General features: G+C 38.9%; 2 protein-coding genes and 1 long non-coding RNA gene across 5 annotated transcripts in view; 1 reads left to right on the plus strand and 2 right to left on the minus strand.

The window, feature by feature from the left end:
• The window catches only part of CDC20B (cell division cycle 20B), a 92,222-nt gene extending 78,081 nt beyond the window's left edge, over positions 1-14,141 (minus strand). Inside the window, exons 1-2 of the mRNA XM_042938815.1 lie at positions 13,524-14,141; positions 13,284-13,346 (exon numbers count right to left, since the gene is read on the minus strand). Coding sequence (XP_042794749.1) covers positions 13,284-13,346; positions 13,524-13,655 — 195 coding nt within the window. The 5' untranslated portion in view covers positions 13,656-14,141. The remainder of the gene's footprint in view (positions 1-13,283; positions 13,347-13,523) is intronic.
• GPX8 (glutathione peroxidase 8 (putative)) lies at positions 1,860-7,180 on the plus strand. Of its 3 annotated transcripts, none has more exons than XM_042938755.1 (3): positions 1,860-2,304; positions 2,876-3,140; positions 6,555-7,180. In XM_042938755.1, the coding sequence occupies exons 1-3, from the start codon at positions 2,101-2,103 to the stop codon at positions 6,716-6,718; spliced, it is 633 nt and encodes a 210-aa protein (XP_042794689.1). In that variant the 5' UTR covers positions 1,860-2,100; the 3' UTR covers positions 6,719-7,180. The 3 variants fall into 3 exon arrangements, with proteins under 3 accessions (XP_042794689.1, XP_042794699.1, XP_042794710.1); XM_042938765.1 differs by having other exon boundaries at positions 1,863-2,304; positions 2,879-3,140; XM_042938776.1 differs by having other exon boundaries at positions 1,864-2,151; positions 2,879-3,140.
• Positions 10,442-11,430, minus strand: LOC122219933. Its single transcript, XR_006202613.1, has 2 exons — positions 11,384-11,430; positions 10,442-10,582 (listed from the first exon to the last, which is right to left on the minus strand). It is a non-coding gene; the product is annotated as an uncharacterized LOC122219933 (long non-coding RNA).
• Positions 14,142-19,636: the final 5,495 nt, after the last annotated feature.

Genomic DNA, 19,636 nt, shown 5'->3' on the forward strand with positions numbered 1-19,636 from the left:
CTTGATGGGAGTTTCTGTACTTACAAAACACTGAACTAGAAAGTATCATAATGATTTTATCAAAGTAACATCACCCTATGGGGCCATGCCTGGGGTACAGTCAATCAGCATCCTCCTCCAAGGGAACCCTCTGTCATCTCCCTCAAAGCAGTTATCATGGGCTGGGTTTACATGGTTCAAATTACAGCAGGTGTTCTATGAATTAATTTTTTTTTAATTAATCATTAAAACTCACGTTCCTGAGCCATGTCCTTCAACAGCCTACACAAACGGAAACTAAAGAGGCTTGTCACAGTGAAAACCAAAGAAAAAAAAAAAAAAAAGACTGAGGTCTAAATTTTCTCAAATGTATGCTTGAGTCAGGAGGCCAATTCTGGTTCAGGAAATCTGAGGTGGGGCTTGAATAGCTGCGTCTCTAACAAGCACCAGGTGATGGCAGCACTTTTAAGTCCAAGAACCTTGGCATAGCAAGGTCAGAGAATTGAAGTCCGGGTGTCATATGAAGTTTGGCTTTCTCAGTAACTCAGCCAGAGAGCATCAAAGTAAAATTATCATAGTGAAGAGGTGATACAACGTGTTTTGTATACTTTTTTGTTGTTTACTGGGTATTAGGTTTACAGGAGAATACTTTTCTACTGTATCCTTTATTATCAGGCTGCAAGAGTGGGAGCCAAGTGGTTTATCAGTCTCTTGACAGGTTTTATATGCCTAAGCTGTGGGTTTGGCTCCGGAGGCAGAGCTACCAGCCCCCTGAGCGACACCAAGAGTCAGGACCAGGTAGAATGAGGCATCTTAATTTGAAATTTGCTGTGTGTCTTGGGGAAGAGTCCAAGGTGACTAAAGGAACCATGGATTTCAGGATATGCAGCTACCTCCATTTCCTGTCCACACCTACCCCTATAATTTTCAACAGTAAAGTTAAGCCTCCTGTAAGAGACAACAGCCACGGGAAAAGTGAAGGTAAAAAAAAGAAGCAACTAGATGATGCACCAAGGTAGAAGTGGGTTTGGAGGGCTTCCTTGTTCATTTTTGCCTTCTTGGTAGAATTGTCTTATTTAATTGCTAAATTCCTGATTTATTATCAAGTGCAGTATTTTTCCATCTACAGGTTGCAGACCATTGGTGAACCCTGAAATCCTTCATTGTCAGGGGTCAGAGCCAGGCTGTTTTAAAACTGCCACAGGCGTATCAAAGTTCAAAGGGGAAGGAAGGATCATTTAATCAGACTTCTCAGTTACATGCATCTGAGTTAAATTATAAAGTGCATTTCTTACTGGGAGTCAGGATCAAAAATTTGAAAAACACTGGCCTATAGTTGGCTTTATGATAGAGGAGGGTTTTTTAAAGCCTTCACACGCGTCAGGCTCTGGGCTGATGGCTCGGAGCCTGGAGCCTGTTTCCGATTCTGTGTCTCCCTCTCTCTCTGCCCCTCCCCCGTTCATGCTCTGTCTCTCTCTGTCCCAAAAATAAATAAAAAAAAAACGTTGAAAAAAAAAAAATTTTAAAGCCTTCACATTGTATCTAATCTATTTATTTTTATTATATTCACCTGGCATTGCCTTAATGAGATGAGGTCAAAGTAAGTAGCCACTTCAGTTATTTTTCTGCCCTTTCCACTGTAAATATCTTGAACTCGTGTAGCAAGTTTAATCCATACACATAATATTAAACCCCTTCAGGTTATACATCATGTTAATAGAGCACGTTTAATCTACACTCTGAACTATTCCTGGATGGTATTTAACCCACTCCTCTACATTCGCCCAGTTACTGGGAGCATGCACTCCCCAGCTTTCACCCTACAAGGGCACCATCTTCTGGTGAAAAATTTTGTCAGGAGAATGTTAAAGAGCTCTCGAAACAGTCCTGATCTTCCTAGCGAAGATTGCAATAGGCATCATAAATACATTGAAATTCTTTAGCACTCTGTTTTATCCAGGAGTCTCGTTCCATTCCCCATCTGAGAAGGGTCTTTCTATTCCTTAGCAGTGAAAGGACCCCATCTGTCCTTCCTGGTTTTCCGTTAAACTGAGCTGGTTTCAAGTTTCAGCTCCTCCTTGAATTCCAGCCTGCTGAGACTTCTCTCTAGAATCATCCAAAATGGAGCCTCTTACAGCTTACCCTTTAAGATGTTCGGGGCCGAAAGCAAAGGTATTTGCAGTTTTACTGTCTATGGTTCTATGCACAGTAATGTTATTTCTTCTACAACTAAAATTCCTAAAACCTAAAATCAACAGCTTTTATGCCTTTGAAGTGAAAGATGCAAAAGGAAGAACGGTTTCTCTGGAAAAGTTTAAAGGCAAAGTAAGTTGTATCTTCTGGTTTTTGTTGTTTTTTTTCCTACTGCTTGTTGATTTCTCTGTTTACTTTAATGGAATCAATTTTTCGTTGATAAAGGGTCATAAGTTATAATTTAGTTTTCAAAGTAATGTAATTAGTATATCACTCTGACCATCAGAGTTCTCATCGTGTATATATACAGTACTTCTAATTGATAAGCTGATTATCCTGTTTTCAGAGGCATGCTAAATTAACACTGTAAGTTGTTTAGGAAATTTTTATAATTAGTAATGTGAATATGGAGACATTAAAAAATACTACTTCCATAAACTAGCAACATTAAAAAGCACTCTTATCAATGATCGTATTTTCTTTTATCTTAAACTGTTTTACCTGATGCTTTTTTAATGGTAGTGATTTTTCAGAGTCTTAACTCATGCATCCAGGTTAAGATTTTCAACAAAATTGGGTATGTCTAAAAATATAAAATAACCATCAGCTTCAAAATGGTTTAGGATTTTAACTACTTGCAGAATATTTTTTTTAAATCTTTTTATTTGCTTCACTTTCCGGTTGGATTTTTTTCTTTTTCCGGGAGGTTGCACTAGTTGTAAACGTGGCTAGTGACTGCCAACTCACAGACAGAAATTACTTAGCACTGCAGGAACTGCACAAAGAGTTTGGACCATTCCACTTCAGCGTCTTGGCTTTTCCGTGCAATCAGTTTGGAGAATCGGAGCCCCGCCCCAGCAAGGAAGTTGTATCTTTTGCAAGAAATAACTACGGCGTGACATTCCCCATCTTCCACAAGATTAAGATTCTAGGATCTGAAGCAGAACCTGCATTCAGATTTCTTGTTGGTAAATATCTACTTTGCCTCATCAAGTTAATGTTTTCAATTGCTTTTCATTTTTAAAACAAATGTACCAGGACCGTACTCTTTCTATTTCATGTGAAATGCTTTAAGTGGGAAAGTTTGGTAAAACCATCAGAAAGCCAGAATCTCATCCTTGGTGACTTTCTAGAAGTTATGCTTCTCTGAAATCAATGTTTTAACTTCTTGAATGGCAAAATAAGTCGACTCCGGTGTATTCTTTTCCTTATGATCACTTTCCTGAAGAATTTAGCCGAAATGTGGTCATGGCTATCTTCACAAAATACCTTAATTCCTCTCTTATTTAACTGGCACTTGGGGAAATGTCCCTCCCCATTACCAATGCTATCCATGTCTCATGAATATTGCTGGGCATTATTAGACATATCTTTGTGATTAATTTTAAGTTCCCTTGTCTGAGATATTGTCTTCATGGATGAATAATATCTCTGTTTTTGCTAAAATTCAAAACAGAATATAAGATTTTTTTTTTTTTTTTTGAGGACGATAGTGTTACATTGTCTCTAAAATTAGGCTAGCTACAGAAATCTGTTTAAAGATTTTCCTGGGTCAGTTAGCATAACAGTAGTAAAGTATAGTGACTAGGGAAATAGGTTTTAGCCGCAACCTACCTGGATTCAAGTCCCTGCTCTGTTAGTTTTGCTGTGTGGCTTCAGCTACATGACTTAACTTCTCTGTGCCTTATTCCTCACTTGTAAAATAAGATTATCAATATAAGATAATTTGGAGGATTAAGTGTGTTAATAGACGTAAAGTATTTATATGTTTCTTACACTGTGCCTAACACTATTCTAAAGAGCATTCAGGGACGCCTGGGTGGCTCAGTAGGCTAAGCATCCAACTTCAGCTCAGGCTCTGTGCTGACAGCTGAGAGCCTGGAGCCTACTTTGGATTCTGTGTCTCCCTCTCTCTCTGCCCCTGTCCCCTTCATGCTCTGTCTCTCTCTCTCTCTTTCAAAAATGAATAAAGATTTAAAAAAATTTTTTTTAATCATAATAGATAAAAAACAAAGGACATTCAGTTAATGTCCTCTCATCTGACTTATACAGATGATACCCTCAGTCCCTATTCTCACTGCAGATAATTTGAATTTTGATAAAACAGTGACCTCAGTCAGGCAATCAAGCTTCCAGTCTAGTAAGCCACTTCATGATGTTCTACAAAATTTAAGTGTGAAATCAGAATCTTTTTAAAACATTAAATTTCTGGGGAAAATCAACATAATGTTCCACCTACCCTTGTGTAATCAAAAAAGTAAGTGATTTAAGGTTTCAATGAAGTTAGATGAAGCTCCAGAGATGAAGACTATGAGATCATAGCCAAATGGAAATGAGTTTTTTAAAACTAGCCAAAATTGACAGTAACTGATCATGTGATCACAGTGCACATGTGTGCAGGTGTCACTAAACAGGGCATCTGGGCGGGGAGGCAAATGCGGGCTGAAGCTCAGCCATAGCAAGGCATGTGCTGGGGGACTGTACTGGCCTGGAAGAGTGCCTTTTCCTAACTCGCAAAGATGTTTACGTCAGGTAGACAGAGCTCTGCCCTGGAGGGCATTATCTTTAGAGACACATTTTCCATTATAGAAAAGAGCAATTTTGCAAAATGATGTTAAGATGGCTTTCATGTAATAATAGGATGCTCACACGGAGTCCTTGATGTTTGCTCTAGTCAAAAATATTTTTCTCTAATAATGAAATAAATTGAAATGCTTGGCACAGTACTCCAAGTAAAACACATATAAGTAATCAGGCTACTTTTTATTTTTATTTCTTAATTTTAACCTATGCTCCCTCACTGCTTCTTTCTCCCAGCCCAAAGCAAAGCATTCCACACCTTCAAAACTCTAGACAGTGTGTTCCTTCTACCAATTTCATCGCTATTTCTAAAAGAATAGTTAATACTTACAATTTCTGCCTCCCCGTCTCAATTACCTTCTTAGATGACTGTGTCTGGCTTCTTGCTCCATGAATCTCTTGAACCTAGCAGGTACCAGTGACTGCCACTCTGGGCCCTTCTGTTTCTTCTTTTCAGGTTCCTCTTTTCCATCCACCCTTAACTGTGCTGATTCTCAGGATTGTGCCACGGCCCACTGGAGCTCTTCTTATTCTATCCCCTTTCCCTGACTGAGCTCTCTCTCCTAAGCCCCAAAGCCTTATACTCACCTGCTTCCTCTGACAGAATGTCCCACATACACCTGAATCCCCTCCTGTAAAAAAATGAATTTGTCATCTTCCTCCTAAAATCTGCTTGGTGTAGGAAGTAGGAGTGGGAAGTATAGGAGTAGAAGGTCTAGATATCAGGGCTGGCTCTACCGCTCATTAGCCACAAGACCTCGAGTCTAAGACTCCATTTTTCTCATCTGCAAAATGGGGTTAATGATAATACCCATTTCACAGGGTTGCTGTAAAGATTCAACAAAAGGATCCATTTAAAGCAATGAGCATACATTCCTGGGCACATAGTAGACACTAGATACATCTTAAGTAGTTGTTTATATTTTTTTCACATGTTAGTCAATAATGAACATCAATTCTGGATAATGTAAATGGAAAAAACATTACATTTCTTACATACATTAAGATGGTTCAAAAGGACCACATAATTTCCCAATATGACTTAATACTGTATGTTAACTAACTAGAATTAAAATAAAAACTTAGAAACAAAATAATGTGATTTAGAATTCCTTTCTGTTTTCCTCTACATAATATGTAACAATACTAAAAACATAGGCATATTTAATATGTAAAGAATTCCGTACAGGCCATTACCAAGGACCATAGAGTATCATTTTATCTTTAAAAATGTTAAGAAACTGAAAGTTTTGAGCTAGTGACAAGGTAAATTTTTTGTTGCTGTTTTTTTTAGTTTTCTTAATGTGTATTATTTTTGAGACAGACAGAGAGAGAGAGAGAGAAACACAGAACATGAGCAGGGGAGGGGCAGAGAGAGGGAGACACAGAGTTTGAAGCAGGCTCCAGGCTCTGAGCTCTCAACACAAAGCCTGACGTGTGGCTCGAACTCATGAACTGTGAGCTCATGACCTGAGCTGAAGTCAGACACTTAGCTGACTGAGCCACCCAGACGCCCCAACTTTTTTGTTATTTAGATCAATAAATCCAGAATAAACCACTTTGTTTCATGATTCCGGACCAGTAGAATCATCAGTGAAGTCACCAAATGTACAGAAATATGGTTACTTGGAGCTTGAGTTTTGCCTTGTTTGGGTGTTTTATTTTTTGTTTTGTTTTGCTTTTGACATTATGATAATCTTAGAACTTGATTCTTAAGTTATCACTTACATAGATACTAATAGAAATGAAAATCTTGACAAAAAATAAAATTATGCTTATGAAAATATATTCTGGTACTTTAGATTCTTCAAAGAAAGAACCAAGGTGGAATTTTTGGAAGTATCTGGTCAACCCTGAGGGTCAAGTTGTGAAAACCTGGAGGCCAGAGGAACCCATTGAAGTCATCAGGCCTGAGATAGCAGCTCTGATTAGACAAATGATCATAAAAAAGAAAGAGGACCTATGAAAATGCCAGTGAGTCATTCAAATGCCGTAGTCGGAATATAGAAATGTCAAGGGGAGGAGGGGTTTGGTCTCAATTTAAATACTCTGACAATTAAATACGGCACTGACGGATTTTTTGTTTGTTTGTTTTTATGATACCTTGCCAGTGAGTGGTAATGAATAATGCCCCCAGGACAGAGATGTTACCCAAAACAAAAATAAAGAGTATCTAAAGAATCAAAATGAAATATACTAAGTATTTCATCAGATCACACTAAATAATTCAAAATACAGTCATCAATGTGCTTCAATATCCTGTTGTTCGACTTGACATTTTCAGGATTGTACTTAATGGAAATGCCAATCCACTAGACCTCTGTTTGAATTCAAGACACTGTGTGTGACTGAATTTTCTGGATTAACTAACTGTAAATGGCTATTTTTATGTAATAAAATAAAAAATAAACACTGAAAAAATGTTAAATATATAGAGAGATTCAAATCATTATGTACTTTTGTTTCAGGCACAGGAATTTTGTTTCTTTAGTTGTTTTTTTTTCTGTTTTCTTTTTTAAGTACAGGTTCATAGTATGTTTTACTGTATCTGCCCAAATAGTCATTTATAAATGACACTATCCTAACATTTGAAAAACCTTCATCATTGTCAATATTTCTCTATTATTTTCCAGAAGAAACTCAAATTTTATAAATAGAATATTAATTGCTGAGTAAAAATCCCAAGAGTAAGAAAAAGGCTATGAGTATATGATTATTTAGCTCAATTCTTTATATATTAATACTGGTTGCTAATTTATTCAGATTAGATTAACCTTTTGGAAAGAATTCAGTGCTGCATCATTCTGATGGCTAAAATAATAAGAATCAACTCTAAATAGTCAAAGGTCTGAAGGTAAAAAAGGGAGGGACTAATTACACCAGTCTTAAGCATCAGCAATCACTAAACCTTTTGACCGAGTCACAACATGCTTTTTCTCCTTTATCATAACCTTTATATTCTGTCCATCTTCTCATTATTGGCTGATAAAGCAACTTGCCAAGTTGATGAAGGCTAATTATTGCCCCACTAAATATATATTCATTTCATGAAATGAATAGGAATACTAGGGCTAAAGAAAAAAAAAAAGTAAAAAGGCAGTTATGTAAAATTTGGCCAAGAAGGAAGACCCAATCTAAATAGCTGTGAGCTGGCCCCCATATACTGTCCTGATTAATGAAAGTAAAGATTTTTTTATGGTGAAGTCAGTAATGCCACCTCAGCATATAGTTCTTTGCAAGTGTTTAAAGTCCTTGGAGAAACCAAAAATATTTCCTGGAACACCTTCTGCTTCAAAACATATATCCAGCCACACAGCTCTGATTGTATTTAGTAAGATATCTGGGGGCTGGGGGGAGGCACAGTTTCTCTTAGAGGTCCAGAAGATTCACAAGGATAGCCTCAAGAATGCCAGGTTAGTGTGTCAGCAAACCTGCTTGTACCCCTCACCAGCTGTATGATGTTGGGCAAATCACACGACTACTTTCAGATTTCCTCACCCATAAACTTAGGGAGGTCAGACTGAACAAAGAGCCCCTTCCAACCTTCCAAGTCAATGATCGTGCTTGACAAGGTGTCTTATGTGATCAGGACTGGAATCAGTAATCTGAATTATTTTTGAAGAAATAAAAGCCACCTAACAAGCCTATGTGTCCTTTGCAATTTTGCCCCAAGAACATAGAAGCAGTTTGAATTCTGAGCCTAAGCAGTTTGAATTCTGAGCCTCTAAGCAAAATTTTGTTAAGGGCAAACTTTCCAAGTATTGTTCTCAGAGCATTTTTGCCATACACCCCATTTACAAGTGCCACAAGACTGCTGCTGTGGTGGGGAATGACCAGGACTGTCCCAGTGAATGCAGTTCAGATGTCCATCCTGCCCAAAGTCACTAGTTCTCTCCAAAGCCATATAAAGGGGGTTTTCACTTACATATCTCCAATCCTCCGTGTTTATTCAACCTACAGTCTCTACTATAGTCAGTCCTTGGTTCTCTCCCCTTCCCCTTTGGGTATGCAGGGAAGGCAGGTGGGGATTTGAAAGTGTGGCAAGTAGGTGTCCATTCAGGGTTCTGTAACAATTAGCCTCTGTGTACTAAAGAGTGTGTGAAGCCATTTGCTGATGTACTGCTCAACCCATAACTCCAGTGTCTTATATGAATTCTGCCAGGTATATATACATAAAGAGAAAAAATTGCATCTTCTTGAATTGAGCCTCTCTTCCCTGTCTCGGCATCAAAGAGCCTTGGACATAGACTGCTACTGTCTAAATTGAACAGTATAACAGAAAAATAGCTGGCATCATGTAAAAAGGTACTCATGGAAAAAGGGACAAAATCAAATTCATTTCATTGTGGTCAGTAGTTCGTTGGCTTGAAGTTTGTTTTTGTGTATTTGGAAAGTGGAAAGGAGTACTTCCTTCTAACTCCTGATCTTCATCTCATAGCAGACATAGCCGTGGTGCTGGGAGATTGGAATAAATAGGAATTTGCCTGAAGTATACCATGAAAGTCATACTTCATTTTCAAAAATGCTTAATAATTAGTATAATCTTAATGTATATATGTGCCTATATATAATTCCTAGCGATTGTAGTATATATAGCCTACACACAGTGGTGGCTGGGAAGTAATAACCACCTCTCTGGAGGAGGGGTTCCAGTTTGCAGCATTTGCCAATTTCCATGGTATAAATGCTCCCACATGGCCAACTTCCAGCTACCAATGCTTTAATAACTGGCATGCCAGATTTCTGAAAATTTAACACTCAGTTCACACAAACCACTTTACGTTGGATCCAGAACACAAAAACTTTTAAAAATCAGACTTGATTAGGTTATCATAAGGATCTCCAAAGAGCTCAATCTAGAGCAAAAACATATATTATTTATTTTTATAAATATACTGTTTTGGTGGCTTATGTGAAAATGTGGAACTACAGTCCCTGAAATATGAAAAGCTGCTAACAATATGCTATATAATCACAGTAAAATCTAATGATTTCACTGGATTGTCTGCAGGTAGTCTCAGGTAGGAAAATACTACTGTAAAAAAAAAAATTGTAGACAAAGCCTAAGCAGAAAAACAAAACCTGTATTTCTCTATATTTTCAACATATTAACTCTCTTTCAAGACTACCTTGCAGAAGCTAAGAAGTCTTGGTTGGTCCCTGTACAAAACATTACATTCATTCATAGTGTTTCTTTGGGGGAAAAAAGGATGTTTGGGCGTGGCTATAATGTGAACACTTTATCCATGTGTATTCCTCACCTTGATTTCATCTTTCCCATGGAATAATAAAATTCTAATAACTGTCACGCCTAGAAACTAACATACCACACTCCTCCCCACTCTTCCTTCCTCTCGCTGAACTGGTAAGGCCATACCTTGCAGAGTGAAGCCTTCTCTTTTTGGAGGAAAGGAATAGAGTGGCTTTGATGTCCCAGTTGTGGGTCCCTGTCTTTCCCTCTGATTCCTATGGAGACATTCTTCATTTGAATATATATATTCATTCTCCTCCTTACCCACTGATCTCCTTAATTCATCTTTCATGCATTCCATTCTCTCTCTCTTTCTCATCATCTCCTGAATATGGAAGTGAAGAACAGCTTTAAATATGTATTGTTTATTGAGTATAAATGTTTGCATTTTATGTCTTATTCTTTAGTGTAAAAAAATTAAAACACAAAGGCCAAGCCTTCTAAATTAAGTAGGTTTTATTTTTATCAACAAGTCAGTGGCTTTCCATAAAAAATAACATGTTGAAATTTAGCCTTGTAAGAAAAATGATGAAAACAGTATTTACATGGGAGGGATCCTTAAACACACACAGAAAAATGCTGAAAATGAAATGGGCAACAATGAAAAGAGGATATGAAAGTAGCAAAATGCATAAAGAATCAAATTATAGGTATAAATCTCCCATGGTTTTAAATGTTTAAACTTAAATAAGAATAAAAATTGTTAAATCAGTAATTTGTAATTCACTACAGTGGACTGTAATATATTTCTCACATCTCACTTAGAATATAACTAATTGACCAGACCACCTAAAGTCAGCTTCACGAACTTGCTGCAAATGCCCACATGAGGACACTGATGTCACTGTTTATCTGGGACCCAGCAAGTTCCTGAACACTGTTGCATGGGTCAAAATGGCCTCCACAGGAATCAGAAAATATTTAAAAGCATATGGTACAGTTAGTTCTTCCCACTTCACAAGCTAAATATCATGCTCAAATATTTTATGAGTCTGTGACTTGACAGAAAATGAAGTGAAAAATTCAGGCAAATCCTGCAAACAATTCAACCACATCCCCCAACCACACCCCAAAATTTCCACTTTTCTTGATATTTCAAGTGAAAATGTTTGAGTTGATTGATTCATCTTCAAAGTTACCTCTCCATTCTCTCTTCAGCTGGTACATACACATGGTTACAGAGACCTGCTCTAATGGCATATTAAGAAGCTGATTATCTAGAAAGAATACTATAGACTTAGTTGAAAACTGGGGGAAAGAGTTTAGGCTTTCCTTTTCAAATTGTCATTGTATTCTAAATTTTATATTAAAAATAAATACTAAAAAAAATAATTTCACAAATACTTTCATACTGTGTACCCAGGACTCCAAAAATATTACCTGGAAAAAAATTTTAAGAATTAATTATATTGGGGGCACCTGGGTGGCTCAGTCAGTTGAGCATCCGACTTCAGCTCAGGTCATAATCTCACAGTTTGTGGGTTTGAGCCCCATGTCAAGCTCCGTACTGACGGCTCAGAGCCTAGAGACTGCTTCGGATTCTGTGTCTCCCTCCGTCTCTGTCCCTCCCACACTCGCATTCTGTCTCTGTCTCAAAAATAAATATTTAAAAATTAAAAAAAATTAATTGTATTGCTTTCTTCACCATTTGTAACACTGTCTATGGTGTTATAATTGAGTGACTGAGGAGCAATTACAAGTATTATGGTTACCAGTGCCCTGGTTCATAGCAAAAAGTATACATATGCACCAAACACACACACTAATTACAGAATCAATTATACTCTGATGTTCATTGTATATGCAATAAGATAGCAGTTGCATGTTAGCTGATGTCATTCACATCTTCAACCAGCTAACAATACACTGCCAACCCATCACACACAGGAAACCAGTGCAGCTTGTTAGCAAGAAGAATTTGTCCAGAAGCAAGTGGCAGGGTAGTTGTGGCTGCCACATTGACCCAAAGCAGCCAGCTAACAATACACTGCCTACCTGACTCAGGTCACTGCTGCTTTTCATGGCCCATGAAGTCACTGAAGCTACTGTATGCAATATGAAACACAGTAGCCGAACTGTAATCTTAATAGTCACAGAAAAGAAAACTCATAAATAAAACTTGTTACTCCAAAATTATTATAAAAAAAGAAAAATACTATTTTTAAATCTCAGCAAAAATTTAAAAAGACAAACTTTCAGAACACTTGCACTTAGCTGTTCCACAGTAAATGCTTGGATATCAAAATATGGTTTTGCAGTACAAGTGAATTAACAAAGTTATACTTAACTGTAGCTTTTCCAATTATTTCTCTTTACTGAGAAATATTTTCTCTTTACTGACCAAAAGACCAATTGTCTGTATTAGGAAGGAAAATATTTAGGAGTCATGGAAGTGCATAATTTTGGTGTAAAAGAAAACTGTAGCTATTTTGGAAGGAAAAAATCATTCTTAAAGTATTTAGGGACTTAAGTTGTCATTATTTTGTCCCCCATTATAAATAACATTAGCCATTGCATTCTGAAAGTGCTGTTATGTGTTTGATTTGTTGTGTCACCACTTAAATATTGCAAGATTTTTAAAAGATTAAGAAAAATCTGTAAAAATGTTAATGGGTTTGAAACTAGAATCTATGAGTAAAGTTTAGAGGAATAAGAACAAGTTCGTGTAGAGAGAAGCAAGGTGAATGGTGATTATGAGAGATTTAAAGCATATGAGGGATGTTTATGTAGTAAAAATAAGAAAGACTCGTTTATATTTGTTTTATTCTTACACTGATGAAGAGAGAAGCTACAGGCCTTGGCTTCAGACTTTGAAGGAGAAAAAGTAATACATCGGATCAATTTTAACGTGAGGATCGACCTTGGATTAGGCCACTTCTCCCGATTATCCACAAGATGGCACCATTTCCATTTCTTTGGGGGGCAAGCTTTTAAATGCAACAGAGGAAAGTACCATTCGCAACTGTTAAAATGAAATAGTAACAGCCAGCCAGCAATGCGCTGCCTACATCCAAGCTTCATCCTTTTCTGTTGAGCCAAAAACTAGAAAACCCCATGGATATACAAACAATTACTCTTGTCAGGGATCTTCAGTTTCTTATAGAAATGTGGGGGGAGGGTGTATAATTAGACTCTGCAGTTAGTGATATTTTAGGAGACTGATTTTTTAAATTTTCATATTCTTAGACCAGGCCGTACTTCCAACAAGTACCTTCTTTAGGAAAAATTAGTTTGTTCAAAATCAGAATTAAGAGAACCACAGTAAGCACTAGACACTTACCTTGGGAGAACCTTGACTTCTCTTTTGCTTCATGTCTTTGGCGAGCACCCGCATGACGTTCTCCTTGGAAAATATATATAACATATGGAGAGAAAAATCATAATGTTAGGCGCGGAATGTTTCTAGATCCTCAGCTTGTCCAACCCCATTTACTCATTTTCTCTACCAGCCAGGCACCTCTAGAACACAACTAAATTACACATCGCAAAATGAAGGATCGAGGTTTAGAGTTTGTCCTACCTGTTGGTCCTCAGCGGGCAGAGTCCCCTTCAGGGAGTCGGGGCTGGGAAACAAAAGGGCGTTACTCACCCACAGCATCTCTTCTTCCGTCCGGACCCTCCGCGGGGCGGTGCGCTCCAGTTTCCACTCCATCTCAGGAGGATTTTCCCCTGCCGGGTGTTCGGCCTCACCTCGATCGGCTCTGGTTTTCCCCCCGGTCTAAGCCAGCCTTGACGCCTAATCGTCAAACCTCTAGTCTCATCACCCAGGACCATCATTTTTCGCTCTTAACCTCCATTTCCCCCATTCCTCCCACTGCTCCCAGAGAGTATTCCCCAGGGTACTGTTTAAAAAGCTGGCGGGGCGGCAGCGGGAGCGGGAATCCCCCTTTCCCTCTTCTCATTGGCCAGCGCTTTGGTGACGTCAGAGGTCGGGAGGGATTCCCCCCGGCGCGCCCCTCGGCCCGCCTCCACCTTCCAGCCCAGCCTCGCCGCCGCCTGCTCTTTGTCCGCGGAGGCGCGCACTGGAGCGCCAAGCTTTGCCGCGAGCCTTGGCGGGCCTGAGCTGGGCCGGGCGCCGAGGGCTGTCACGCCAGCAGGAGATGAGGGGGTTGGCGGGCGAAGAAGCGGGTTCTGTGAGTTCACGTTCTTTCCGTTTGCGGGGGGGGGGGGGGGGGGGGGGGGGGTAGAAAGTTTTGTTACAACGGGACTTTCTCTCCGTTGGTAATGGTGACCGTTTGTGTAAGCCATAGATATTAGACGTATCCCCCCAACGTGTTCATCAGCTCTTGTTCCACTTTCAGATAGGCAGGGAAACGTGGCAAGCGTTCTGTGCTGATGAGAAGGGAGAGCATTGACATTCACTCAAGTGCTTCTCTGCTGCAGCCATTTGGAAGTGGGCAGGTTCTCTCACTTGAGCTTCTGCGCTATCTCCCCAAACAAGAGTTGGTGAGCGAGGTGAAAGAGTTGGTGAAAGCTGGTGACAGGGAGCACCTCATGAGGAGTGAAGAGCCAGCAAGAAAGCTGAGCAGACTGGGGGCTAAGTAATAAAGGAGAGGATGATATTGGGGGTTAAGGGAGGGGGTTAGATGGAAATGACAAGGAGACAGATGGGCTGTGTAGCCTTAGCGGCCCCACCTGAGCTGCCAAGAGAGGTTGGCTGTGCCATATGGCAGGAGGGAAAACCGTGTCTGGGAAGCTTCTGACAGTCAGCTTTTCCCTCCCCATAACCACCTCCCTACCTCCCCCCGTTTGACATGGGACTGCTTGTGCTCTCATGCAACATGTGCGTTTGTGCATTTTACCAGGTAAGGGATTCATAGATATCAGATACTCAGAAGGGTCAGTGATTTATAAACAAAACAACAACAACAAAAACTCTAAACTTACTCTCCTGTTTTCCTTCTTACTGAAAGCAAGAAAAATTGACATCAAGGCTGAGACCCAATCTTGGGACCAGTTTTCCATCTACAGTAATAAAGGTTAGGGAAAATGCTGCACAGGGTAACAATCAAATGAGGCTTATCAAAATGCTTGATAGCCAAATGGATTGAAATATGTAAGTTTCACCCACAAGAATTTCACCTCCTTACAGTGCATTGACTTCCAGTAAATCTTTTCAGCAAACACGGAGGCTAAATAAAGTGAGATATTGGCTGAGTTTCAACTGTATTGTTAATTTAAAGATCAGTTTTGCAAATGTCAGCTAAAATTAGCAGCATATTAGAAATAAAATCGAAGACTTTTTGTTCTATTTTTAAGTACCATTTTACTGTACCATTTAGCAGGGAAAGGATTCATAGATAACAGATCCTCAAAAGGGTCAGTGATGGGCACAAACACAGGAGTAATAAATCCAGTTCAAGTAATGAGCTTCTAAATCCATGTAAACTGTGATTTTAGAATCCATGCCCTTACAAGTATTAAGAATAGTGTTTTATTCTTTTAGAATTCAGTTATCTGTAATGCATTCATAAATTCCATTTTAGCCACTAATTCCACAGCATATCACACAATCTCCAAATGCCTTTCCCCCCTAGGTTAAAGCAGTAAAAGTATTTTCCTTTAAAAAGTTATTGTGCATTTAAGTATTCATATTGAAATTTAGTAAGAATGATGGAAGTAGAAAAATCACCATGGCAAACACCTTAGTACTAACTGTTGCAGTCAAGGATCATGAATGGTAAAACTGAGGTACATATGATGAGGGTGTCTGCCTCCTATGACCCAATGCAAAAAGGAAAATCGTAACTTCTCATTGGACAAACCTGGCAGCCAACACCTCACCATTAAGGACACCATTTTAATTAACCTCACCATTAAGGACACATTGACATCTTGTGCCTCCTGATATGATGCACTAGAAAGGGCACAAAATAACTTATTTAATATTTTTGCCCAAAAATGCATAACCTGAATTAATAATGAGAAAATACTAAACCAACCAAATTGAAGAACATTCACAAAATGGCGAGTAGTATTCTTCAAAAGTATAGTCATGAAAAAGAAAAACTGAGAAACTATCACCAATTAGAAGTATCTATGTAAAACATAACAATTAAATGCATTGTGAGGTCCTGGATTGAATCCTGGACTGGGGTGAGGGGGAGGAACAATTGTTGTAGAAATCTGAATAATATCTGTAGATAGTGAACAGAGTAGTAGTAATGCTAATTTCCTACTTATAATAATTGTGTTATAGTTGTGTTAAATGCTAACGTCTGGGGAAGCTGGGTGAAGGATTTAATGGAATTATTTGTACCATTTGTGTAACATTTTTCTAAGTCAAAAATTATTTCAAAATAAGAAATTAATATCATGTGATCATATTAATAGGACATATGGCACAACTGTTTAAGATAAAATTGATATATCCTGTAAACATTTTATCTTAATATTTATCAAGTACGGTTTAGGAATAGGGTCTAATTGATGTATTTATGTGCCTGTGTGTGATTTACTCTCTTCAAAGTGTTTCCTCCTTTCGAGAGGGTTTTGCAGGCAGATCTGTGATAAGGACCAGGGCTGTGAGGAAGGCTTCTCCACAAAAGCCAAGGCCAATTCCAACGGTGTCAAGGTGAAGGGGGGTAAGTGGTGAAGCAGTGAGAAGGGAGAAAGGCGTTTTTCTTGACTCCTGTCTGGCCTGCGGTCTGAGTCTGAACAGGTCTCTACCGATGGGAAGCCAAGAGGAGAAACAAACTTGCCAAGTGCAGATTTTTTCAATTACATGATCACATTTTCTTCCTAAATAATAATGTTAAGAATCTCACATACACAATGCACCAAGTCAGCTCCCTTCATCCGCCCTCCCAGCTTTCTCCTTTCCACAGAGCTGTCAGACCTTTTCCAATGCATTTACGTACATACGTGTGTACTCAGTCTGACGCTGTGCATCTTCCTACGTAAATATGCTCTTACTATACTTATCGTTTTGCACCTTGCTTTTTTCTACTTCGCTGTATTCAGTTGCAAACCGGAGAGCTTCCCCATCCCCAGCTCCAACTGCCGGTTCTCACGCCCCTCTGGCCCGGCGTCTCCCGCTAGGCTTGCGCCCCCACCTGTCGTACCAGCCCGCCCCGACTCGCGCCCCACCTCCCGCGCCAGCCAGACCACTTTGGCGCCCGCCTACCGGACAAAAGGGACCGTTGCAGTGCGCTCCAACCGTCCCTGGGGCACGTCCCCGCCAGGTGCGGATAGGGGGTGGGGAGTAGGAGGGAAGTGCCTACCATTCAGGATCCATTCAGCTCCACTCCAAGTAGGATGGGAAAGCCTGGATGCAGGGGAGAGTTTGGGATAGCTGCACTGTGGTAGAGTCGGGAAGTTAGCTGTGAAGTTTGGGGAAAGAAAGGGAAGGAGACCATCACATTCTGGCCAAATAAACTGAGCGTGTCTGCTCCCAATCATATATAGCTCAAAATAGCACGTGGGAAGGAATAAATGAATCCCTTATAATTCAGGCTAGCAGCCGGGCTCGGAAAATAATTTGTAAAGATTCTACCAAATAAAAGCCTCAGTCAGAAGAGTACTCAATAAACTACCGTGTCACCTCTGGTCACAATGGACTTACCACTTTTTCAGTTATAAGTGGTTTTTGTACATGCCTATTTTTCGGTTACCGCCCGGCTTCTAAGTACCCGGTCTGTCCTTATTAAGATATATTAGTCCATGATACCCGAGCTAATGAAGGTGGAGGGTACAATTTACCGAGCTTAAAGCGTGAAATCTGAAGATCACTTCGCCTCCAACTATTCATCTTCTTTTATGCATTTTCCCCTTCTCTTTCTGCTTAAGGCAGCTCTTGCGTAGGGTACTAACTAAAATAAGATACTTCTCCAGAATTGTAAGGAATGTAAGGAAAATACCAAACTGAAATCAGTACAAATCTGTATAAGCTATGGATAAAGTGAGGTATATGAACATGGTACCCCCTCAAAGAGGGCTCATGAATGCTGTAGACTTAAAAATCCTTTTACTAGATATCCTAGCAGCACTTCAAACACAACATAATCCAAAACAGAATTAAGAATCCTTCTTATTCCCCCTCACCACAAACAGCCTGTTTTCTGCCTACTTGCACCCTTTTCCCAATATCCCTATCTTACTTGTGGAATAGAGTCAAAGTCAGCCTTCTTTAACACTTTCCCTTCCCATAAGATTACATCTGCCTTCTTCTTGAACTATTATTACAGTAACCTCATTGATAATTCAATATCTAGTCTATTCCCATTAATTCCATTTAACATGTTTATTATTAATAATATATTGATTATTATTAATATAATTGTTACTAATTATTATTAATTTTAATTAATTAATTATTATCAATTAATATGTTTTCATTAATAATGTTTATTATTAATTAATTCCCATTAATTCCATTTAACATGTTTATTTGCACAGAACAAGTTCCAAACACCATGTAAAGCAGTGAGGATCCAGTGACAAAGCTATAAAAGTCACTATGCATTATCTTTACTGAATTGGATTTCTCCCCTGCCCCAAATCCCTATAAGGATTTCCTTACACACAGAATTAATTTCCAAACTTTATATCTGACATGCAAGCCCTCTACAATTCAACTTCCTCCTACCTTTCTTGCATCATCTGCGATGATACTACTGGTATATTCTGTTCCCCACAATGTAGGTGATGCCCAGCCCTCTCCTGCCTTCAGGCTACCTCTCTTGTTGTTGTTTGTTTATTTATTTTCTTGCAAGGAAAATGTGGGGCTCATGCTCTACTGGGGCTGAGTCAGTGAAGCACCCCACCCAGGCAGCCATCTCACTTTTGAGGGTTTTTTTTTTCATGTCTTCTAGCAATCTTACCCTTGAAATTTCAGTTACCTGTTCCAAAACCCTTCTCAAATCTCCCTAATTCTAACTTTTTCTTCCCTATGTTCCTGTAGCATTTTGTTTGTATCTTTAGTCAGCTTAATTCCAGGTTTTGTGTTTGTATAAGTATATTGTAAGCTCCAAGAATACAAGGATCTGGTCTTTTTCATCTCTGTATCCTCCAGAGAATGGCTCAATGCTTTGTACATAGTAAGCTTTGTACATAGTTCATATTCAATAACCATTGGCAGAATTGATTTGTAGATGAGATTAGAACCGTTCACAAATCCTGGAACTAGGATTGTAGAGTCACAAAAGAAAGACCTTAATATGGCTATTCCTAGAAGGTAATACACCCAATTTTAAGAAAATTATGGGTTAAAGGGTATAGTGGAAAGCAAAGGTGCTTGGACTAAGGTAGATTTGGGTCTTCCTAGGCCTGCCACTTGCTAAGCATGTAACTTGAAACGTGTTGTTTCACCCCTTTAAGTCTCAGGTTCCTCCTCTGTAAAATATGATAATTACTACCTACTATACAGATTGATAATGAGGTTCAAGAGAGATATTATAAAATCCCTGAAAGTAAAAATTCTTTTCTTTGAGATGAAGTAATGATACTTAGATGGCTAATTTAAGAGAGTATTTGGATAATAAACATGTCTCTATAAAGCACTGGCCAGAAGATAGTATCCCTAGGTCCAGAGCCTATACATAGTAGGTGTCTGACACATAGTAGGTGGTCAAGAAATAATATATAAGTGAACAAATTCCAAACTCCAATCCAGTTCTCTAAGTAGTAATACAC

Source organism: Panthera leo, chromosome A1 (assembly GCF_018350215.1).
Source record: "Panthera leo isolate Ple1 chromosome A1, P.leo_Ple1_pat1.1, whole genome shotgun sequence".
Taxonomy (NCBI): Eukaryota; Metazoa; Chordata; class Mammalia; order Carnivora; family Felidae; genus Panthera; species Panthera leo.